This window comes from Hypanus sabinus, chromosome 7, assembly GCF_030144855.1.
Source record: "Hypanus sabinus isolate sHypSab1 chromosome 7, sHypSab1.hap1, whole genome shotgun sequence".
Lineage (NCBI taxonomy): Eukaryota > Metazoa > Chordata > Chondrichthyes > Myliobatiformes > Dasyatidae > Hypanus > Hypanus sabinus.
In genome coordinates this window covers 32,495,425-32,515,547 of record NC_082712.1, presented here as the reverse complement: position 1 = coordinate 32,515,547, position 20,123 = coordinate 32,495,425, and the positions used below count along the sequence as shown (strand labels likewise).

The 20,123-nt window shown below is 41.9% G+C and overlaps 1 protein-coding gene across 5 annotated transcripts; it reads right to left on the bottom strand.

The window, feature by feature from the left end:
• Positions 1-317: 317 nt before the first annotated feature.
• On the bottom strand, positions 318-20,121 carry tlr3 (toll-like receptor 3). Of its 5 annotated transcripts, none has more exons than XM_059974391.1 (5): positions 19,963-20,121; positions 9,269-9,732; positions 6,466-6,657; positions 3,460-5,312; positions 318-1,911 (listed from the first exon to the last, which is right to left on the bottom strand). In XM_059974391.1, the coding sequence occupies exons 1-5, from the start codon at positions 19,982-19,984 to the stop codon at positions 1,683-1,685; spliced, it is 2,760 nt and encodes a 919-aa protein (XP_059830374.1). In that variant the 5' UTR covers positions 19,985-20,121; the 3' UTR covers positions 318-1,682. The 5 variants fall into 5 exon arrangements, with proteins under 5 accessions (XP_059830374.1, XP_059830379.1, XP_059830376.1 ...); XM_059974396.1 differs by having other exon boundaries at positions 3,460-3,578; XM_059974393.1 differs by lacking the exon at positions 19,963-20,121 and adding an exon at positions 19,376-19,479.
• Between the last annotated feature and the right edge of the window lie 2 nt (positions 20,122-20,123).

Sequence of the window (20,123 nt, the reverse complement as noted above, 5' to 3'; positions counted from 1 at the left end):
CAAAGTCACGGCAACTGACTTGTGCCCTTGCCATTGCTTTGTTTCAAACTCTTGTGCTTTGTCAACAAAGAAAACTTTATCTCAAGAACAATTAGAGAAGGAGAGAGAACAAAAATTGAAGGGGAAAAGTCATTCATAGTGTAAATATTTCTCCAAACCTTACTTAACCTTATCTCAGAGCATTCAAGAATATCGCTGCTTCTGTTCTAAGCAGAACATTAACAAAGCTGAGAGTCCTGGTCAACATCAGTCAGATCTTTGCAGTTTATGGTGGTACTCAGACATCAACTGCACAGATTTCAGGGCACAATACAGTGGAGTGTTTCTGTATTTTATAAAGATTGTTTCAAAATCAGTAAGCACAAATGAAAGAAAAATGGAGCAATTTTACAGCAGCATTCACAAGTATGATGGATGGGTGATCAAACTTGTTACATTTGCTTCTATGATCATAGAGACAATTATGGAATTTGGTGAACTTAATACTTAAAATACAAGTTCAAAACAGAAACACTAGAATAAGTATTAGCTCAGCCTTAATGGAGGGTATTTTCACAGATATTTATGTACAATGAATCAATGTTTATCCAAAACATAACATAGTATAGAGATGTTTTAAACAGTTTTTAAACAATGATCTCTACCAAAACCACCTTTTCATGACATTAAATATCATTATCATTATCAAATCCTCAGCCATCTACATCCCCGAGATAATCATAATCTAGAAATGTAATAGGCACTGAAGTATTGTGCATCTGACAGTCAATGATTCTCCCTGACCCTCCCAAAGCCATTACCCCATTTAAGCAAAAGGTCAGGTTTGTAAATAAAAACTTCAGCTACATTTCAGTAGCTTGATGCTGAAGTTGATTTTATCATCACCAACCCAGATTCACCTTAACCACTCACTTTCACCACCACCTGCAACAATTTGCCCAAGTTCCTATGACATTTCTTGAAACAGCAAGTTTTTAATCCAGGTGACTGTAGGGCATATATAGGAATATGGGAGTCTGTCAGCTCCATTCCGAGGCATCCACATGGAACTCTATTAAAGTTCCTTCTTCACAACTTCTTACAAATCCACACTGAGAGAGGACCTTTGCTATATGACTGTAGCAGTTGAATAGACCCATTTCTATCTCCTTTGAGGCAATTAAACCTGGACAATGAATACTGGCCTTGCCTGCCTCCCATTTACAAGAGAAAAGATAAACTATGTTCCCAAAGGTAACTCTTCTTTCTTGGTTTCAGAAGATTCAATCTTACTGCTTTCATGAAATGATGAAAATTTTATTTGATTTCTCCTCAGCTCCACATAATTCCAAAAGCCACTTTTAGGGATCAGAATTGTATGCAATGTCTAACCATCTGGGGAGCGGGGGTTCAATTTGAATGGAGATTTCTGTGTTGAGATAAGCAAATGTTTTGCTGATTAACCTCCTTAGTTAACCTCCAATGCATTTGTACAGCAAAATAAAACTGTCCATTGACACTTCCAACAGTTTCAAGCAGGTACAATGTAACTGGGAAAGAAATTTGATCACTGAATTTGTAAAGCAAATTGGGGGGGGGGGAAGAAACACATTTGATGCTAATTTTGCCCAAGACAAACCTTCTTAAATTTTTAACCCAAAGTTTAGAGTCATCATCATTGGTTTTATACATCTATAAAAAGATTACTGTACTCGGTTGCTTGAGCCAAGAGCAACCTTAAACTTCTGGTAGAAGGCTGATATTCGGTCATTCTGGACAGGCCAGTTAAGAATGCAGTGTGATTTAAACATTCCTCTTCGGAGGCAAAGCATCTGGTTCAATTTGTAATCGGGGATGTCTTGCAAAAAGATCAAAATAATGGAATCTCTGCTTTGCTGAATCACTTGCTGCATTGCATGATGGACCTTGAACCTGCAGTTAGTAGAGAGACAGAAACTTCATCAAAGCAGTAATCGCAATCTTCATTGTATAACAGAAGAAAATACTTCTATCTGAGAAAAATACGAGTACTAATTGTTAACTTACACATTCAAATTGATTATCACTTTCAGGGAGCTAATGTTGGTAATTGAAAACTCACACACGAAGCTGTGCACACAGTAAACTCTCTCTTGACTCAGTCCTTGTAATGTGTCTGCACTAAAAGAGGAGCACCTGCTATGATTTAAGATTTATGTGTTGCAGTACTCATGCAAACACTCTGACAACTTCACTGAGTGCCAATTCCCATTTTACTCATAAAAAGGATAAAGGAGTATTTGGGGTTGGAATGAAAGTCATAGTAAACTCGGATTATATAACTGTGTCTCACCCTCCACCCCCAATCAACTGTGTGAGAAAAATGTTACTCTATTTAATATGGGCTTCATCTATCTGATATTCAGCCCATTATATGCTTATCTTGATACCAAATTATACTAAATAGCTTCTTCCTGAGTTTCACCCATATCTCTCCATTCCCTTAATTTTAGTGTGTCTACCTAAAAGCCTCTTAAAGTCCACTAAATTACTTGCTTCCACAACTACTCCTGATAACTTCATTCTCTGAATAAAAACTTGCCCCTCACATCTTTAAACTCTCCCCTCTGATCTTAAAAGAAAATCCTTCTGGCACTTGACATTCTATCCTGAGGGGAAAATAGATGCTCATCTGATGGCAGTGGTGAAATATTCCTCTGTACCATTCAATCTTCAAATAGATTAATTCTTCCTCAGTTTCTATTCCTAGAACAGGGGTTCCCAAACTGGGGTCCTTGCTTAATGGTATTGGTCCATGGCATAAAAAATGTTGGGGACCCCTGTCCGAGGAGATACGTTCAACACCCTTTCACTATCTACCCCTATCCCACCATTAACAGAGTAATTAATGACAACACCACACAGTGCTTTGTGCATTGCCCAGAATGATCTTATTTTAAAAAGGATACAGAAGCACAGGAGAAAGTCTAAACAGACTGACTACAACTTAATTGGATCTGATAGGTTATATCCTTGACACTTAAGACCACAAGACATTGGAGCAGAATTAGGCCAATTGGCCCTCTGAATCTGTCTGCCATTTGATATATTATCTCCCTCAACCCTATAATCTTTGACACCCTTACTTAACATATTGGGATTTCTTGCAGAAAAAGTAAAACTACGTGATTACCTGATCAGAGTCTTCACCAGTTTGTTGATAAGATCAACCTAGAGAAAATCTTTGCACTGGGTCCCACTAATATAAGAGATTGACTAATGAAATTAACAGGAAATTCCAGTGAGGCTTCCTGGAATGGAGCTGAAAATAGTTTGAATGTGGAATACACCACTTGAGTAAGAAGTTGAAGGGAATAACATGGGGGAGAAAGCAAGATGATGAGGGTGTTAAATGAATTAGCACTGACCAGTTGGGCTGAATGTGCTGTGTTGCGAGCACTTTATAACGTTCTGTAAAATGAGTAATTAAAATGAGCATACCTTCTGCACCATGGATCCTTCAGAAGCTCCACAGTCACGACAAAGATGATTTTCCTGCTTCTGCTTATATTGTCCACAATGGACTGCAGTTCAGAAATTCCAACTTCAGAGTCCCTCTCCTCTAGGCAAAATTGGAATTCAAATTGCTCACATTTCTCCAAAGGCATCAGGTTATCATTGACCCACTCGCTGTCATTTTTGGCATGGATGATGTAAGCATCATACATAAATTGGATTTCTAAATGATCTATTTCTTTAAATCCAAACATCTGATTAACAGAAACATTCCAGTAAAATTCCAGCCTCCAGCCTTGGAAATGAACCATTAGCACAGTGAATACAAATATAAATATAGCACTAATGCTAATTATGAAAGCACTCTTAAATGGGACGTGATCTTTGCAGAGAGAGGTGTCAAAAGCTGCAACACTACTGTTGTGGTAACTCAGAGGAGTGTTGCAAATATATTGATTTTTCAAGCCAGGGATACTGCTATTGGTCTTCTTGAGCCAAGTAACAAACCAGGAAATACTTTCACAAGTGCAATCAAAAGGGTTAAATCCCATGTAGAGAGCTGCTAAGTTGCTAAACACTTGGTCGAAAACATCTTTTGCAACAGAGGTAATAAGATTTTTCTGCAAATATAGGGACTTGAGAGATTCTAAGTCATCAAATACATGATCTGGAAGGAAGTTTATGTCGTTCAAACTTAAATCCAGAGTTTCTAGCTTAAATAATCCCTGAAAGGCCTTTTCCGGAATCTCATCTAATCCACTTGATTGCAAATCAAGTATCCGAAGCTCCTTCAAACCATGAAGGTAAAGAACTGGACCACCGGGATTAATACTTTTCCAGAGACGTGCCAAGTTATTGTGTTGTAACTTTAATACCTGAAGCCGCAGGAGATCACTGAAAACATCTTTATGTAAATTAGCCAAATTATTGTTGCTAAGATCAAGGACTGTGAGATTCTGAAGAAGATGGAACGGTGAAGGTTGGAAGTTCAGTGTTGAAATCTTTGACTTGCTAAGCATTAAGATTTTTATCGAAGGAACATTCTCAAAGGACGATGATGATAAAGTCAGTTTGAAGTTAAATGATAGGTATATCTCCTCTATTGCATTCAGCCCTTGGAATTCCTCTCCAGTAAGGGTCTGAGAAATAAAATTGAGGCCTAGGTCCAGTTTCCTCAGCCTATTGAAGATGGAAAATGCACCAGCCTGAAGCCTTGAAATCTTTGTTTTTGTCAGGTTTAAGTTAATGAGGGGAGACTTGGTAAGGGACAGAAAAGTTTCATTATTTATTGTCCTAAAATCCACCAAACAGTTATACATGCTCAGGTATTTCAAACTTACTAAGCCAGAGAAGGTATGGTTCTTTATACCTACAATAGTATTATCTTCTAAATTGAGATGGATTAAATTCCTTAACCCTTGAAAGGAGTAGTCATCAATACTGGATTGTACTTTGTCTGAGATGTCCTGTCCTTTGAGGCTTTTCTTAAGGTTCAAGCTTTTTAAATTACCTAATCCAGCAAAAGTTTCATTGCCAATATGTCTGATGTTGTTGTCTTCAAGAGAAAGATTCTCCAAGTGAGGCAACCATTGAAACAAGTTGCCTGGCAGCGTGGTTAACTTATTGTTGGACAGGTCAAGAGATATTAACTTGGTTTTTGCTAATCCAGCAAAAGTTTTCTGCTCTAATTTCAGATGTGTGTTCCTCAGAGAAAGTGTGGCAATATCTGTTCCTGACAATTCTTCACAAAGTTGCTCGGTGACACCATGCTGCAGAGTAACGTCATCTAAAACCAGACTGCGTAAGCTTCCAATTGTGCGGAAACATTTACGATCAAACTAGTAAAGAGAAAAAGGAGGATATTTAATTTGATTTGTATTCATAGAATATTCAGCACGGTACAGGCTTTTCAGCCCACAATATTGTGCTGTCCTTCTAAAGTACTCGATGATCAATCTAACCTTTCCCTCTTACATAGTCCTCCACTTTGCTATCATCCATGTGCCTATTTAAGAGTTTCTTAAATATTCCTAATGTATCTGCCTCTATTACCAACCATGCACTCACCACTCTGTGTAATAAAATTATCTGATATTCCACCCCCCTCCCACTATACGTTCCTCCAATTACCTTAAAATTATGTCCCCTAGTATTAGCCATTTCTGCCCTGGGAAACAGTCTCTACCTATCCACTTGATCTATGCCTCTTATCATCGTGCACACCTCTATCAAGTAGCCTCTCATCCTCCTTCACTCCAAAGAGAAAAGCCCTAGCTCGCTCAACTTATCTTCATAACTGATGCTGATATTTTAATTTACTTGCCAACTTCTCACATTAACGATCTCAGATGTGGTTTTCCCTTTGTTGTATAAAGTTACACATTTTTAAAATCTCAGTGCAGATCTAACCTCTATGCATAGAAATACACAATCACATTGAGTGTGCCATCATACTGTAATATAAATGCAAAATATGACAAGAAGTTACTCTTTTGATATGCACACAGACCTAATTACATGTGGCAGCATACAATGTATGGAATGCAGGCTTAGATATTATTTCTGTTGAATTCAATCATGCAAAGCACTGTGCTCAGAGTTGGTGTTAGGCACTTAAGAAGAATTAGGCACTTATAACAAATAATCATCAGAGTATAGGGCCAGTCTATTTAACTTCTCCTCAAGGACAAGTAACCCATGCTAGGAACCTATCTGATAAATACTGTACTCACTCTCATAAATATATTATTTCTAAGCAGGGAGACCAGTATTGTATATATTCAAGATGGAATGTCAATCTAGTGTCCTCTTGTACTCAATTTCTCTAGCAGCAAAGACCAAATACAGCTGGCCTTCTCAGATCATGATGTTTGCTCTCTTATTAGCATGCCTATGAATCTAAACCTTGTATTGTTGCTGAAACATCTTATTATTAAATTTATAAGGTGTATATTGTGGCAATGGATAAACGGCCAGCACAAAATACTCTACCTGAGTTAGTTTATTGAAGGACAGGTCCAACTGGTACAACGTGGTATTGCTGAGGATGGCAAAATCGTTTGATTTCAACTGCACAATTTTGTTTGCGGACAGCGCCAGTCTTTGCAGCTTCGGTAATTGCTGAAGCACTCCCAGACTGGCAGAGACCAGTTTATTGTGAGATAAATCCAGGATTTTCAATTCCTGATGGACAAACACAGTCCAGTTAGAACAACATAAAATTTTACTACTTTATCATCAAACTTTGTTTTCATTCATTCATGTTGAGAGAACTACAATATAAAAGCGAGGGTGCACTGCTGAGGGTTTAAAAGGCATTGGTCAGACTTGGAGGATTGTGAGCAGTTTTGGGCCCTGTATCTAAGAAAGGATGTGCTGACATTGGAAAGGGTCCAGAGGAAGTTCATGAGATTGACCCCAGAAATGACAAGATTGAATTGACTTTATTTCTTACTCCGTCACATACATGAAGAGTAAAAATCTTTACATTACGAGGGGTGATTGATAAGTTTGTGGCCTAAGGTAGAAGGAGATGAGTTATTAACTTCAAACTTTCTGTATAATCACTCAGAGTTGACCTGTAAGTGCTTGTAATGAGAGCTGTACAACTCGTCTCCTACCCTAGGCCACGAACTTATCAAGCACCCATCAGTGGACACTTTCTGGAGGTCCAAGATCCGTACGTTCCACAACCGCTGGACTAAGTGTGTAAATGTAGGAGGGGACTATGTTGAAAAATAAATGTGCTAGGATTTCTAAAATTGACTCCTCCTACCTTGGGTCACGAACTTATCAATCACCCCTCGTAAGTCTGTCTAAATGTGCAAAATATAGAAATTTATATATAATTGGTATATACAGTAAGATACACAACAGATCAGTCAATATAGCTTAGAAATACAATTGTGTCCTTGTAGAAGGTCCTTAGGATTTGGGGACTCATGCCAAACTTCTTCAACTGTCTGAGGTGAAAAAGTCTGGTTTGTACATACCATACAGCTGGTAGAGACAACGTAGGATCCTCGGTGATGTGTATTACGAGGAAATTAAAGCTGTTCACCCTCTCCGCCCCAGATCAATAGGGATGAACCTGTCTCTGTCCACAACCAGCTCCTTTGTTTTTGCGACGTTGAGGGAGAGGTTGTTTTCTTGACACCACTGTGTCAGGGTGATGGCCTCTTCTCTTTCGGCTGCCTCGTTATTATTTGAGATTAGGCCAATCGATGTAGTGTCATCTGCAAATTTAATTAGCAGATTGGAGCTGTGGGTGGCAACACAGTCTCGGGTGTACGGAGGGTAAAGGAGGAGGCTTAGGACACAGCTCTTGTGTTGAGGATCAGAGGGGCAGAAGTGAGGAAGCCCATTCTTACCACCTGTCGGCAATCTGACGAAGTCCAGGATCCAGCTGCACAAGGCAGGGTGAAGGCCGAGGTCTCTGAGCTTCTTGTCAAGCCTGGAGGGCTTAAAGTATGAGAGCATTTGATGGCTCTAGACTGGTACTCGCTGGAGTTTAGAAGAATGAGGGGATCTCATTGAAACCTTTAGAATACTAAAAAGCCAAGATAGAGTGAATACGGAGAGGATGTTTCCTATAATGGAGGAAGTCTAGGACCAGAGGGACATACTTTTAGAACAGATGAGGAGAAATTTGTTAAGCCAGAGGATAGGGAATCTGTGGAATTCATTTCCATGGCCACTGATGGAGGACAAGTCACTGTGTAGATTTAAAGTGGAGGCTGGTAGTGAGGACGTCAAAGGTTATGTGGAGAAGGCAGAAGAATGGGGTTGAGAGGGATAATAAATCAGCCATGATGAAATGGAGGAGCAGACTTGATGGGTCGAATGGCTAAATTCTGCTCCTATGTCTTTTGATCTCATGGTCTCTTTTTTTAAATTTTTTTTATACAAACTAGACAAGGACCTTGCTTTCTGAGCTTTGCTTGCAGGGTACTAGGCAGATCCCTACGAAGTTGAGGACTTGGAAAGGAACATGGCAAGCATCATCTATTGAGCCATGTTCCAAACCATCAGGATTTCTCAATGTTCAGAGAGCAGATTATCAGAGTTTTCATAACAAATGGGAACAGGTGGTGGATAGTCGTATAAGCAGCTGGTGCATTTCACAAATCCTGTTTATGCAACCACTGACATTGGGCAGACAATCTCCGAAGAGTATTGATGATGGCTGGGGTCACCGGTCTTGTAAAGACTGCCAAGAAGAAGGCAATGATAAGTTATTTCTATAGAAAAATTTGCCAAGAACAATCATGGTCATGACTGTCCACGTCATACAACATGGTACAAAATGAGTGAACAAATGAATAACGAATGGTTGTTACATCTCCATCTGGTGGTATCAGGTGGAAAGGAATGTGGCAAAGAAGGGCACTGCAACTCCGAATTGCAGCCACAAGATGGAACATTGAGATTAATAACAGCATTGGGAAGATGCTTTGAAAAACAGGCTGAAATTTCAATTTGGCTTGTGGTTTCAAAGAAACCACAGTTCTTCTGCTTTTTGGCCAGCAAACTAAAGTAGAGCACTAAGTACCATGGCACTTTTGGGTTGGTAGGTTAATAGGCCGCTCTAAATTGTACTGTGTGCTTGGGCGATAGATGATATCCACAGGGCACAGGGAGAGGATAGCTAATGGAAATTCAATTAGGGTAGATCACAGGGAAAACTAGTGGAGGAATAGGATTGTTCTGAGATCTGCAATGGATTGATGGCATACGTGGCTCCTTCTATGTATCAAAATGAAAAAAACATTAACAGCCGAGATGAGGATCTTACCTGAAGGCTGCCAAAAACATCCTCTGAGGTCTGCTTAATTCTGTTGGACAGTAAATACAATTCGGTCAAGTTTCTGCAGTATGAGAAGTAACGTACAGACAACGTAGATAACTGGTTGTGTTCCAGCGCTAACACATTCAGGAGTGGCAGAACTTTGCAGAGGCCCTCATCGAGTTTTGGAATGTCATTGTATCCAGCATGCAAGGTTTGAAGCTGATTGTACCGGGATAGTGTAGAGCTTGGCAAACGCTTCAGCTGGTTGTGGGAGAGGTTGAGTTCTGTTATGTTGGTAGGCAGGTCTGGAGGGACCGCAGAGAGCTTCAAGTGACTGCAATCTGCAACCAGATCCTTTATCTTACATTGGTTTTCACAGAATGTGGTATCAAAATATGATAAAGTCACCTCTAACCACAAGACAAAGGCCCAGAAATCCATTTTCACCTGCAGGGTTGGGAATCTTCCACCTGGAAAATGACATGGACAATTAGTAATCTGCATCTGTTTGGACTCCGTTGATGCCTAATCATCTTTATTTGCCTACCTGCACTGCACTTCCTCTGTAACAGTAACACCATATTTTCCATTCTGTTTTCTCAGAATCCCTGGGCTGTATATGGTGACATACATGAACTTTGATAATTTGAACTCTTGTTAACCTTTGGTACTTATGTGTAGAATGGTCTGCCTGGACTGTATGCAAACAGAAGCCTTTCACTGTACTTCAGTACACGTGACAGCTGTAAACCAACTACTAGCTTCAGGGCTACAGCACAGCGTTCTCTGCAGTAAAAGATCTTCATCCAATGTACGACCACAGAAATAACACAGCCTGGCATCAGAATAGTGCAGCTCCAACAACCCAGGTCCAATCTCGACCTTGTTGTTTTTCTTTGTTCTCCTCGTCACAAGCAACACACATAAAATGCTGGAGAAACTCAGCAGGCCCGTCACCAGCTATGGAGAAGAGTACTGTTGACGTTTAGGACCCAGACCCTTCAGCAGTCCTGCTTTAGGGCCTCGGCCCGAAATATTGACTGTACTCTTTTCCATAGATGCTGCCTGGCCTGATGAGTTCCTCCAGCATTTTGTGTGCGGTGCTTGGATTTTCAGCATCTGCAGATTTTCTCCTTGCAACAACATGGGTGTCCTCTGGAGGTGCAGGTTTCTCTCCATATAAATGGACAGATTGGATGACAGATCCGCTGTAGGTGTTATCCCATGTGTACAGTAGTTAAGCGTAGAATTGGGTATGGGTTCATGGAAATACAGGGAGAATACAATGTCATTAGAGAGCAACACACTAAATGCTGGAGAAACTCAGCAGGTCAGGCAGCATCCATGGAGGGGACTAACCAGTTGATGGAATAACCAGGAGCTGGTGGTGGACCTGAGGAGGGCTAAGGCACCGGTAACCCCTGTTTCCATCCAAGGGATCAGTGTGGACATAGTGGAGGATTACAAATACCTGGGGATACGAATGGACAATAAACTGGACTGGTCAAAGAACACTGAGGCTGTCTACAAGAAAGGTCAGAGCAACATCTGCCGGACGATGCTGAGGATGTTCTACGAGGCTATGGTGGCCAGTGCCATCATGTTTGCTGTTGTGTGCTGGGGCAGCAGGCTGAGGGTAGCAGACACCAACAGAATCAACAAACTCATTCGTAAAGCCAGTGATGCTGTGGGGGTGGAACTGGACTCTCTGATGGTGGTGTCTGAAAAGAGGATGCTGTCCAAGTTGCATGCCATCTTGGACAATGTCTCCCATCCACTCCATTATGTACTGGTTAGGCACAGGAGTACATTCAGCCAGAGACTCATTTCTCCGAGATGTAACACTGAGTGTCATAGGAAGTCATTCCTGCCTATGGCCATCAAACTTTACAACTCCTCCCTTGGAGTGTAAGACACCCTGAGCCAATAAGCTGGTCCCGGACTTATTTCCACTTGGTATGAATAACTCATTATAATTATTTAATTATTTATGATTTTATATTGCTATATTTCTTCACTATTTTTGGTTGGTGCAGCTGTAACAAGACCCAATTTCCCTTGGGATCAATAAAGTATGTCTGTCTGTCTGTCTGTTTCAGGCCGAGACTATTCTTCAGGACTCAAGTAATGTATGAATTGTATATTTCTATAACTCCTGATAACCACTCTCCCCTGTCTTCCCCCCCCCCTTTGTTTCTCATTCTGGTTACTCTCACCACTTCTCTTCCCACTCTCATGACCCACTTGTCGCTTCCCTTGGTTTTCTACCTCCCTTCATTTATTCCATTGTCCTCTCCAATCAGATTGCTTCTTCTTCAGCCCTCTGCCTCTTCCTCCTATCATCTTTCAGCTTCTCACATGATCGCCCTCACCACCACCTTCCCCCTCACCTAGTCTCCCCCATCACCTGCCAGCTTGTACTGCTCCTCTTTCCCCACCTTCTTACTCTGACTACTTCCACTTCCTTTCCAGTCCCGAGGAAGGGTCTTGGCCTGAAATGTCAACTGTTTATTTCCTTCCATAGATGCTGCACCCCTCCAGCATTTTGTGTGTTGCTCAAGATTTCCACCATCTGCAGAACCTCTTGTGACTCTGATCAGTGTCAGAGCGGGGTAAACGGGTATTTGATGGTCTTGAACTACATTATATTTTATTAATTCATTAATGGTAATATTTTGTATTATGCACTGCATGTGATACATGTTTTTGTGTGTGCACTGTGGTCCAAAGAACCATTGTTTCTTTTGGTTGTATATATGTACAGTCAGATGAGAATAAACTTGAACTTGTAAAACGATGGAGGACATCTAATTAGTGGGACAAAGGGCCTGTCTCCAAGCTACATAATTGTATGAAAACTCACAATTATAACACTGGCTTCCAAATCAGAAAAAGTTTTGTTTCTTTTTGCCCAGTTAAAAAGTTACCGGCATTTGTGCAATCATGACACAAGCAATGGTGTGAGCATTTTGGATATTAAATAAACAGGTGGTATATAAAGTGATATGTATCTGCACTGGGAAGATCAGAGCCCTGAGGCAGGCTGTATTGCTCTTCTTGCCAAAAGAGTAAAGCCCAGTTGTAGACTCGTGCCACTTATGTGCGGAGCAAGTCAGCAGCAGCTGTGCCTGCTGTCACTTAAAACGATTAGCAACAGTTTATTATAATGGATTAGTAAAACAAAGCAGCAGGCAGTATGCTAGACAAGAGCAAGATTAAAACAGAAATCACCCAAGCTAATTTCAGTTTTGGAGGCTGTGAGACCAGCACCTGCCTCAGGCTGGAAGCAATCAGCAGACCCAATGTTTTCTTGCTCCCCCACGGATTGTGCTAAGCTTCGCCAGCCCCAGCCCCAGCTCCCTGACCATTCTGGGGTTGTTCATTGACTGGAAGCTGGTCATGGAATTCGTGGGAGCTTTTATACTTGGTCAATCTCTACCAGTATGTAAGCTTTATGTTAACTGCAAAAAAAAAAATGGGCAATCTCCTTCAATTTTCATTTTTTTAGAAGAAAAAAAAACACACATACCAAATTAAATACTTAAATATAGCTGCTGAGACACTGAAGATGACTTCAGAACATCAATGTCCTATTTTTGAAACTGGATTGCAACAGGCATCGGGTTCCTCATTTAAGATTCTAGGTATTTATAAGCATCTGTGTGGAACACCAGGGTTGTATCACAATCCTCTAGCTTTTTGCCTTTTCCTGTTGTATTACTATCAACCTTTCATTCTCAAATTCTTTACTGTGTCTCATACTTTATCTACTGCAAAGGTGTCTCCTGGTCTTGTCTAATCATGCATTGAAATAAACTATAAAGTTGATGTGCAATGAAATTTACACAGGACTGTGCACAGCTTCAACCATTATAACTCTGAACCTTATGCGTTTCCAACAACTTCTAAACAGATCTTCCACCCTTGGTTTCCTTCCTTTTCACAATCTTTTAATTCATGTTCTTCCCCTTCATTCTTTATCTGACAATCTTACCCAATGTGTGCATACAAGAGAGTAGATCTATCTCTAAACATCCATAACAGTAATCTCTGTTGATAAAAATCTGTGATGAGGACACTGGAAAACGTGGATTCTGTCCCACATCCTGTTAGCCACCTCTATGAAGGCAGGTACTGATAACAATCTACACACACACCTCTAATGCACTAGCTCAAACTCTGGCTGTTTGTGAAAAACAGGCCTTGAAGATCAAGATGTCAATTTTAGAAGCAGGCTTTTGATCTAACAAAAAGCAATGATTCACACCGTCCTTTATGATTTGAAGATTGGATGACCTGCAGACTGACAACTCTAGCATGGTATTACCAATGAAATCTCCAGAAAATGCTTTAAATAATGAAACACCTGTTGTATTGGGGTGTAGAATTGTTATTTTTCTTGTTTATTTATCCTATGCTTGCTTGTAATTTTATATTATCACCTTGTGTATATGTAATTGTTCAGTGAATTTCCCAGTCTTTACAGTACAGTTGCTTCTATATTTTTATGCAAGTTTCTGTAGCAGGTTGTAGCATATTGGCTATTGACTACTTTATCAGTTAATTGTTTTCACTGTAAGTTTGTTTATCTCTAGTTTGAGTATGAGGAGACCTACTTTTTCTATTGTCTCTCCTTTGTTTTCTTGGCTCCACTTTCTTATTTTTTGCTCTTGTAAAGCTTAAAAAAAAACAATCATAAGCAATAAATTTTATGCCTTATTCTCCATTGCCAAAGAACCTTTGGATTGCAAAAGTGTCAGGATCCAACACAACTCAGGATCCATTCCTATTCCAATATTCCCAGTAACGAGGCTCTCATTATGTTCGGCCAACTCCCATGGCTTGAACTACACTGTGCTCAAATCTTACACCAGACACCAAATAGGTAACACGCCTGAGTTCTGTCTTGGCACGAGAAACTTCCATGAAGATAACAGACAACACTTCAAAGCTTCCTTGAAAAATGACAGAATATCCTATGGCCCCAGGGCTTAAAGATGGGATTGATACCGATGCTTGCCCACTGGTCAGTATGGTGGGCATGTTGGGCTGAATGATTGGCCTTCATGCTCTGACTTGACAACTCTTTGATCTTCACTGACTCATGTCAACCGACTGAAAGGAAACAAAGAGCATCCAAAAAGGAACTGATTACTTTAAGTCTCTTCAGTGGGAGGAAGTGGTGGCCAGTCTCCGCGTGCTCTTAGAACTACTTCGGGACTTCCTTCCCTTCTTGTGGCAGAGATTGAAACAACATTAGCCACCTCAGAATCCACAGGGCGATAGTGGAAACGGGTCATCCTTGATCCTGAAGGACAGGTTGATGCTGAATAAAACAGACGAAAACATATGTTTTCACCTAGATATCCTGCCTTGCAATTGGTCAATAGATGGACATTTGCAATTGATGTGGGATTAGTAATAATACATGGTTGATGTTCAGCCTGGATTTGGTGGGCCAAAGGGAAAGATACCAAGATGTATCACTCCAAGTTGAAATCCAAATTCAGGGCTGAAATGGCTAACACGAGAGGGCATAGTTCTAAGGTGCTTGGAAATAGGTACTGAGGGGTTGCTGGAGGTAAGTTTTTCACACAGAGTGGTGGGTGCGTGGAATGCACTGCTGGAGTCAGTGGTGGAAGCAGATACAATAGGGTCTTTTAAGATACTCTTAAATAGGTTCATGGAGCTTTGAAAAATAGAGGGCTATGCGGTAGGGTAACTCGAGGCATTTTCCGGTAGATCTGTCCCATCTGGGCACAGAGTCATCCAGCGTGGAAACAGGTCCCTTCAGTCCATCCCGTCCATGCAGAACACATTACCAACCAGATCCTATATGCTCATGTTTGGCCCATATGTCTAAAATTTTCCTATCCCTGTATCTCTCTAATTACACTATACTTGCACCTACCTCTACTGCTTCCTCTGGCAACTTATTCCACATATCACCACCCTCAGGTCCCTTAAAACCTTTCCTCTCTTACCCAAACTACGTCCTCCAGTTTTAGACTCCCCCACACTGGGGGAAAAAATGGGGACTATTCACCTAATTTCTGCCCCTTATTATCATTTTATAAAGCTCTGTAGGGTCATCTCTTAGCTTCTGGCAGCACAGCAATGCATTACAACGTCAATTCCCACCACCGCTGTCTGTAAGGAATATGTATGTTCCCCCCATGACTCTGTAGATTTCCTCTGGCTGCTCCACACTTTCTCCCCACATGGCAAAGACGTATGGCTTGTAAGTTGTGAGCATGGTCTATAGAGACCAGGAGCATGGCAACTCTTGTGGGCTGCCCCCAGCACATATTCGGACTGTATTGGTCATTGACGCAAATTTTGCATTTCATTGTTTCAATGTACATGTGACAAATGAAGCTAAGCTTGTACCTCTGTCCAGGGAAAGAAAATTCACTGTCTATCCAGCTTCTCATTGTAACTCGAGTCCTCCAGTCCCAGAAATAATTTTTGCACTCTTTCCAGCTTAATATCCTTCTAACCTGCACACAACACTCTAAGTGTGGTTTGTCTCATATAGCTGCAACATGATGTCTCATCTCTTGCACTTTGTGTCCTGATCAATGAAGGTGAGCAGGTCAAATAGTTTTGTTGCCACCCTTTCTACTTGTGCGGCTCGTTCCAAGGAACTATGTACTTGTGTCTGTTCTACAACACCCCTCTTGCTTACCTCTTCAAAAACAAAACTCAATGAAACATGGAAGGCATGATTTCCCATTCTCAAAGCCATGCTGACGATCCCTAATCTGTCCTCAACTTTCCAAATGCATGTAGATCCTGTCTCCCAGAATCCCCTCCAGTAACTTCCCCATCACTGACGTTGGACTCACTGGCCTGTGCCCTGTACTTCCCTGGCTTCCTCAATAAAGGCAACAGTATTGGCCACCCTTCAGCCTTCTGGTGCCTAACGATGGTTCAGAGAGCCAGCAATTTCTTCCCCTGCTTCCCATGATGCCCCAGGGCACACTTGATCAACTGCTGGGGACTTATCCATCTTTGTGTGCTAGTTTCTCCTCTTTTGTATTGTGGATATGTTTCAAGATATTACTGTTTTCTTCCCCAAGTTCCAGAGCCTACCTGAAGTTCTTTAGGGTAAATGCAGTTGAGAAATATTACAGCCTTGCCATTACTGGGTTCTACTCTCTCTCTAGTTACCCTGTTGCTCTTTGAGAATCTCTGAGGATCCTCCTTTATATCTGCCATTACTATCTCATGTCCTCATTTTGTCCTCCTTTTGTACTCCTCAAGAGATATACTTATCCCAGCTGCTTACTCAGACTTTTCCCTCCTTTTTACTCTGACCAATCTCTCAACAACCCTGTCAGTCAGGGTTCCTAAATCTTGACAGCCTTGTACTTCAATCAGATAGGGACAGGCTCCCTGAACTCTCCCTTTCTTAACAGCTCCAACTTGCCAGATGTCCGTCTACCTGAAAGGGTGAAATATTGAAGGGGAACACCTTCACTCAGAGGGTGGTGTGAGTGTGGAACAAGCTGCCAGCAAAAGCGGTACATTCGGGTTCAATTGTAATGTTTAATTGGATTGAATTGGATGACAAGGGTATGGAAGGATTTGGTTCGGGTGTGGATAGGTGGGACCAGACAGAGTTCATGCCAGCTCGGATGAAATGGGCCACCAGTCCATGCTGAACACTGCACTGTAGTGTCCTATGACTATGATTTCCAATCAACTTTTACAATGCCATCACTTTTAGCCTTGGCTTAATTTAGGACTTTAATTTGTGGAGCAGTCCTATCTTTTATGCTAATCAAAAATGCAACCAGTCCCTTCCTGCTTACATCCATCTCTATCAGGCTTGTATTATCTCTACCCCGGAATGCTGTGCTGCCAGTCCTGGCTATCCCTCAACCACATTTCTGTAAAAGCTACAAAACAACATGTGCCTCAAACAAGAGAAATTCTGCAGGTGCTGGCAATCCAGGCAACACACACAAAATGCTGGAGGAACTCAGCAGGCCAGGCAGCATCTATGGAAAAGAGTACAGTTGATGTTTCAGGCCAGGACCCTAAAGCAGACATCCTACCTGTTAAGCTTCTTGCATTATAATAGACAAAGTTCAAAGTAAATTTTATGATCAGAGTACATATGTCACCACATACAGCTCTGAGATCCTTTTTCCTGTGGATATGCTCAGCATATCTGTCGAACAGTAACTATAACAGGATCAACAGAAGATCAAGTAGAGCATAGAAGACAACAAACTGCCCAAATATAAATATCAATAAATAACAAGAGCATGAAATAACAAGAGACAGAGTCTTTAAAGTGAGAACATTGGCTGTGAGAATACCTCAACAGATGAGTGTAGTTATCCACTTTTGTTCAAAAGTCTGATGATTGAGGGGTAGTAACTGTCCTTGAACCTGGTTATGTCAGTGCTGAAGCTCTTGTACCTTCTATCTGGTGTCAACAGCAAGAAAAGAGCATGACCTGGGTGGTGGGGGAACTGATGTTGCTTACCTATGACTGCGTTTCATGCAGATGTGTTCAATGGTTGGGAGGGCTTTACCCATGATGTACTGACCCGAATCCACTAGCTTTTGTAGAACTTCCATTCAAAGGCACAGTTTGTTGTCTTCCATTCTTTACTTGATCTTTCATTGATCCTATTATAGTTACAATCCTATACATTTGCTGAGTCTTCAGTGTCCTGCCTCAACAAATATCGTTCCGTCCCGTTGCACTCACATCCATCACCATGAAGTGTTTCGAGAGGCTCGTCATGAGGCATATCAAGACCCTGCTGCCCCCCTCACTGGACCCCCCCTGCAGTTTGCAAACCATCCCAACCGCTCAACAGACGATACCATTGCAATCACCCTCCACCTGGCCCTAACCCTGGACAAAAAAGACACATACGTTCGAATGCTGTTCATAGACTTTAGTTCAGCATTCAACATAATCATCCCTCAGAAACTGATTGGAAAGCTGAGCCTACAGGGCCTGAACACCTCCCTCTGCAACTGGATCCTAGACTTCCTGGCTGGGAGACCTCAGCCAGTCCGGATTGGGAGCAGCATCTCCAACATCATCACACTGAGCACTGGGGCCCCCCAGGGCTGTGTGCTCAGTCCACTGCCCTTCACTCTGCTGACCCACGTCTGTGCTGCAACACATAGCTTACAGAGAGGAGGTGCAGCAGCTAACGGACTGGTGCAGAGCCAACAACCTGTCCCTGAATGTGAACACAACATTGACGTCTCCTCGGTAGAGATCGTAAAGAGCACCAAGTTTTTTGGTGTTCACCTGAAGGAGAATCTCACCTGGTCCCTCAACACCAGCTCCATAGCAAAGAAAGCCCAGCAGCATCTCTACTTTCTGGGAAGGCTGAGGAAAGGCCATCTCCCACCTCCATCCTCATCACATTCTACAGGGGTTGTATTGAGAGCATCCTGAGCAGCTGCATCACTGCCCAGTTCAGAAATTGCACCATCTCGGATCGCAAGACCCTGCAGCGGATAGTGAGGTCAGCTGAGATCATCAGAGTCTCTCTTCCTGCCATTACGGACATTTACACTACATGCTGCACCTGCAAAGCAAGCAGCATTATGAAGGACCCCATGCACCCCTCATACAAACTCTTCTCCCTCCCATCGTCTGGGAAAAGGCACCTAAGCATTCAGGCTCTCATGACCAGACTATGGTAACAGTTTCTTCCCCCAAGCTATCAGATCCTCAATACCCAGAGCCTGGACTAACATCTTACTGCCCTATTGTCCGTTTATTATTTATTGTAATGCCTACACTGTTTTGTTCACTTTATGCAGGCCTGGGTAGGTCTGAGGTCTAGTGTAATTTTTTTCTCTCAGTGTTTTTTTACGAAGGGCCGAGACCCTTCGTCTGCCCGAAACGTCGACAGCGCCTCTCCGTATAGATGCTGCCTGGCCTGCTGTGTTCCACCAGCATTTTGTGTGTGTTCCAGGAATGCTATAATATCTTTTTGTTTAGGTAAAGGTACCAGACTGAACCCAGGTAAGGCCTCAACGACATCTTATCCAACTGTAAGCAAACCTCCCATTCTCTAAACCCTTTGAAATTAAGGTCAAAGTGCAATTTTCCTTTAAGCTACTTACAGGGTCTGCCTACTTCCGAGATCCCCCCTGTACCTCGCGTGTTTGCCGTCTCCCTCCAGATAGTATCGGCTTTTTGATTCCTCTTCCTAAAGACCTCGCACTTGCCCTCTGCTAGAAACGCCGGAGACCCACAGAAACACAAGAACTACAGATGCTGGAAATCTGCATCGACCAGAAAAACAAATGGAAACACTCAGCAGGCGGCATCAGTTGAAAGAGACAGGGGAGACGAACTCTCTTCATTTTCATTGCTGTTGTTTCCTACGGCATGGTCCGGGAGTCGGGGTTGGATCAAAGTCTCTCAATTTTCATTTGGAGACAGTCATATAAGTTTAACATCGAGGCTTGTGCCACGATGCAAAAGGATTCCTGAGTTTTGCTAATCAACGCAAAGAATTGTAACTTCCTCTGCTAATTATAATCCCAATCCCGGGCAGTTAGAAGTGTTAGCCTTTGGAAGTCAAAAGCAGTAGTTAGCTAAATGTAATGCCCATTGCTACACCAGACCCTGACGCAGGAGTCGTTTAGCTTTTACTTCACATTATTGTATATCGCAGGATGCCAGAGATGGAAGGATATTTACTTACTGGACAATCGGCGTTCGGCCATGTCGAGCCAGTCCAACACCTTTGGGTGTCAGGTAGGCCGGGTTCCCTCTTTGAACTTTCACTTTCGAGGAGGCTGGCTCTTGTGAACTCCTCGTCCTCTTCCCTGAGTTGCGGGCCGAGCTCCAACTGCACTAAGTGCA

Coding starts and splice junctions, on each gene's coding strand:
- tlr3 (XM_059974391.1), bottom strand. CDS start 19,984: ATGGCCGAACGCCGATTGTCCA. Junction 9,733..19,962: donor GGCCGAACGCCGATTGTCCA/GTAAGTAAATAT, acceptor GTCATTTTCCAG/GTGGAAGATTCCCAACCCTG. Junction 1,912..3,459: donor AAGGATCCATGGTGCAGAAG/GTATGCTCATTT, acceptor TACTAACTGCAG/GTTCAAGGTCCATCATGCAA.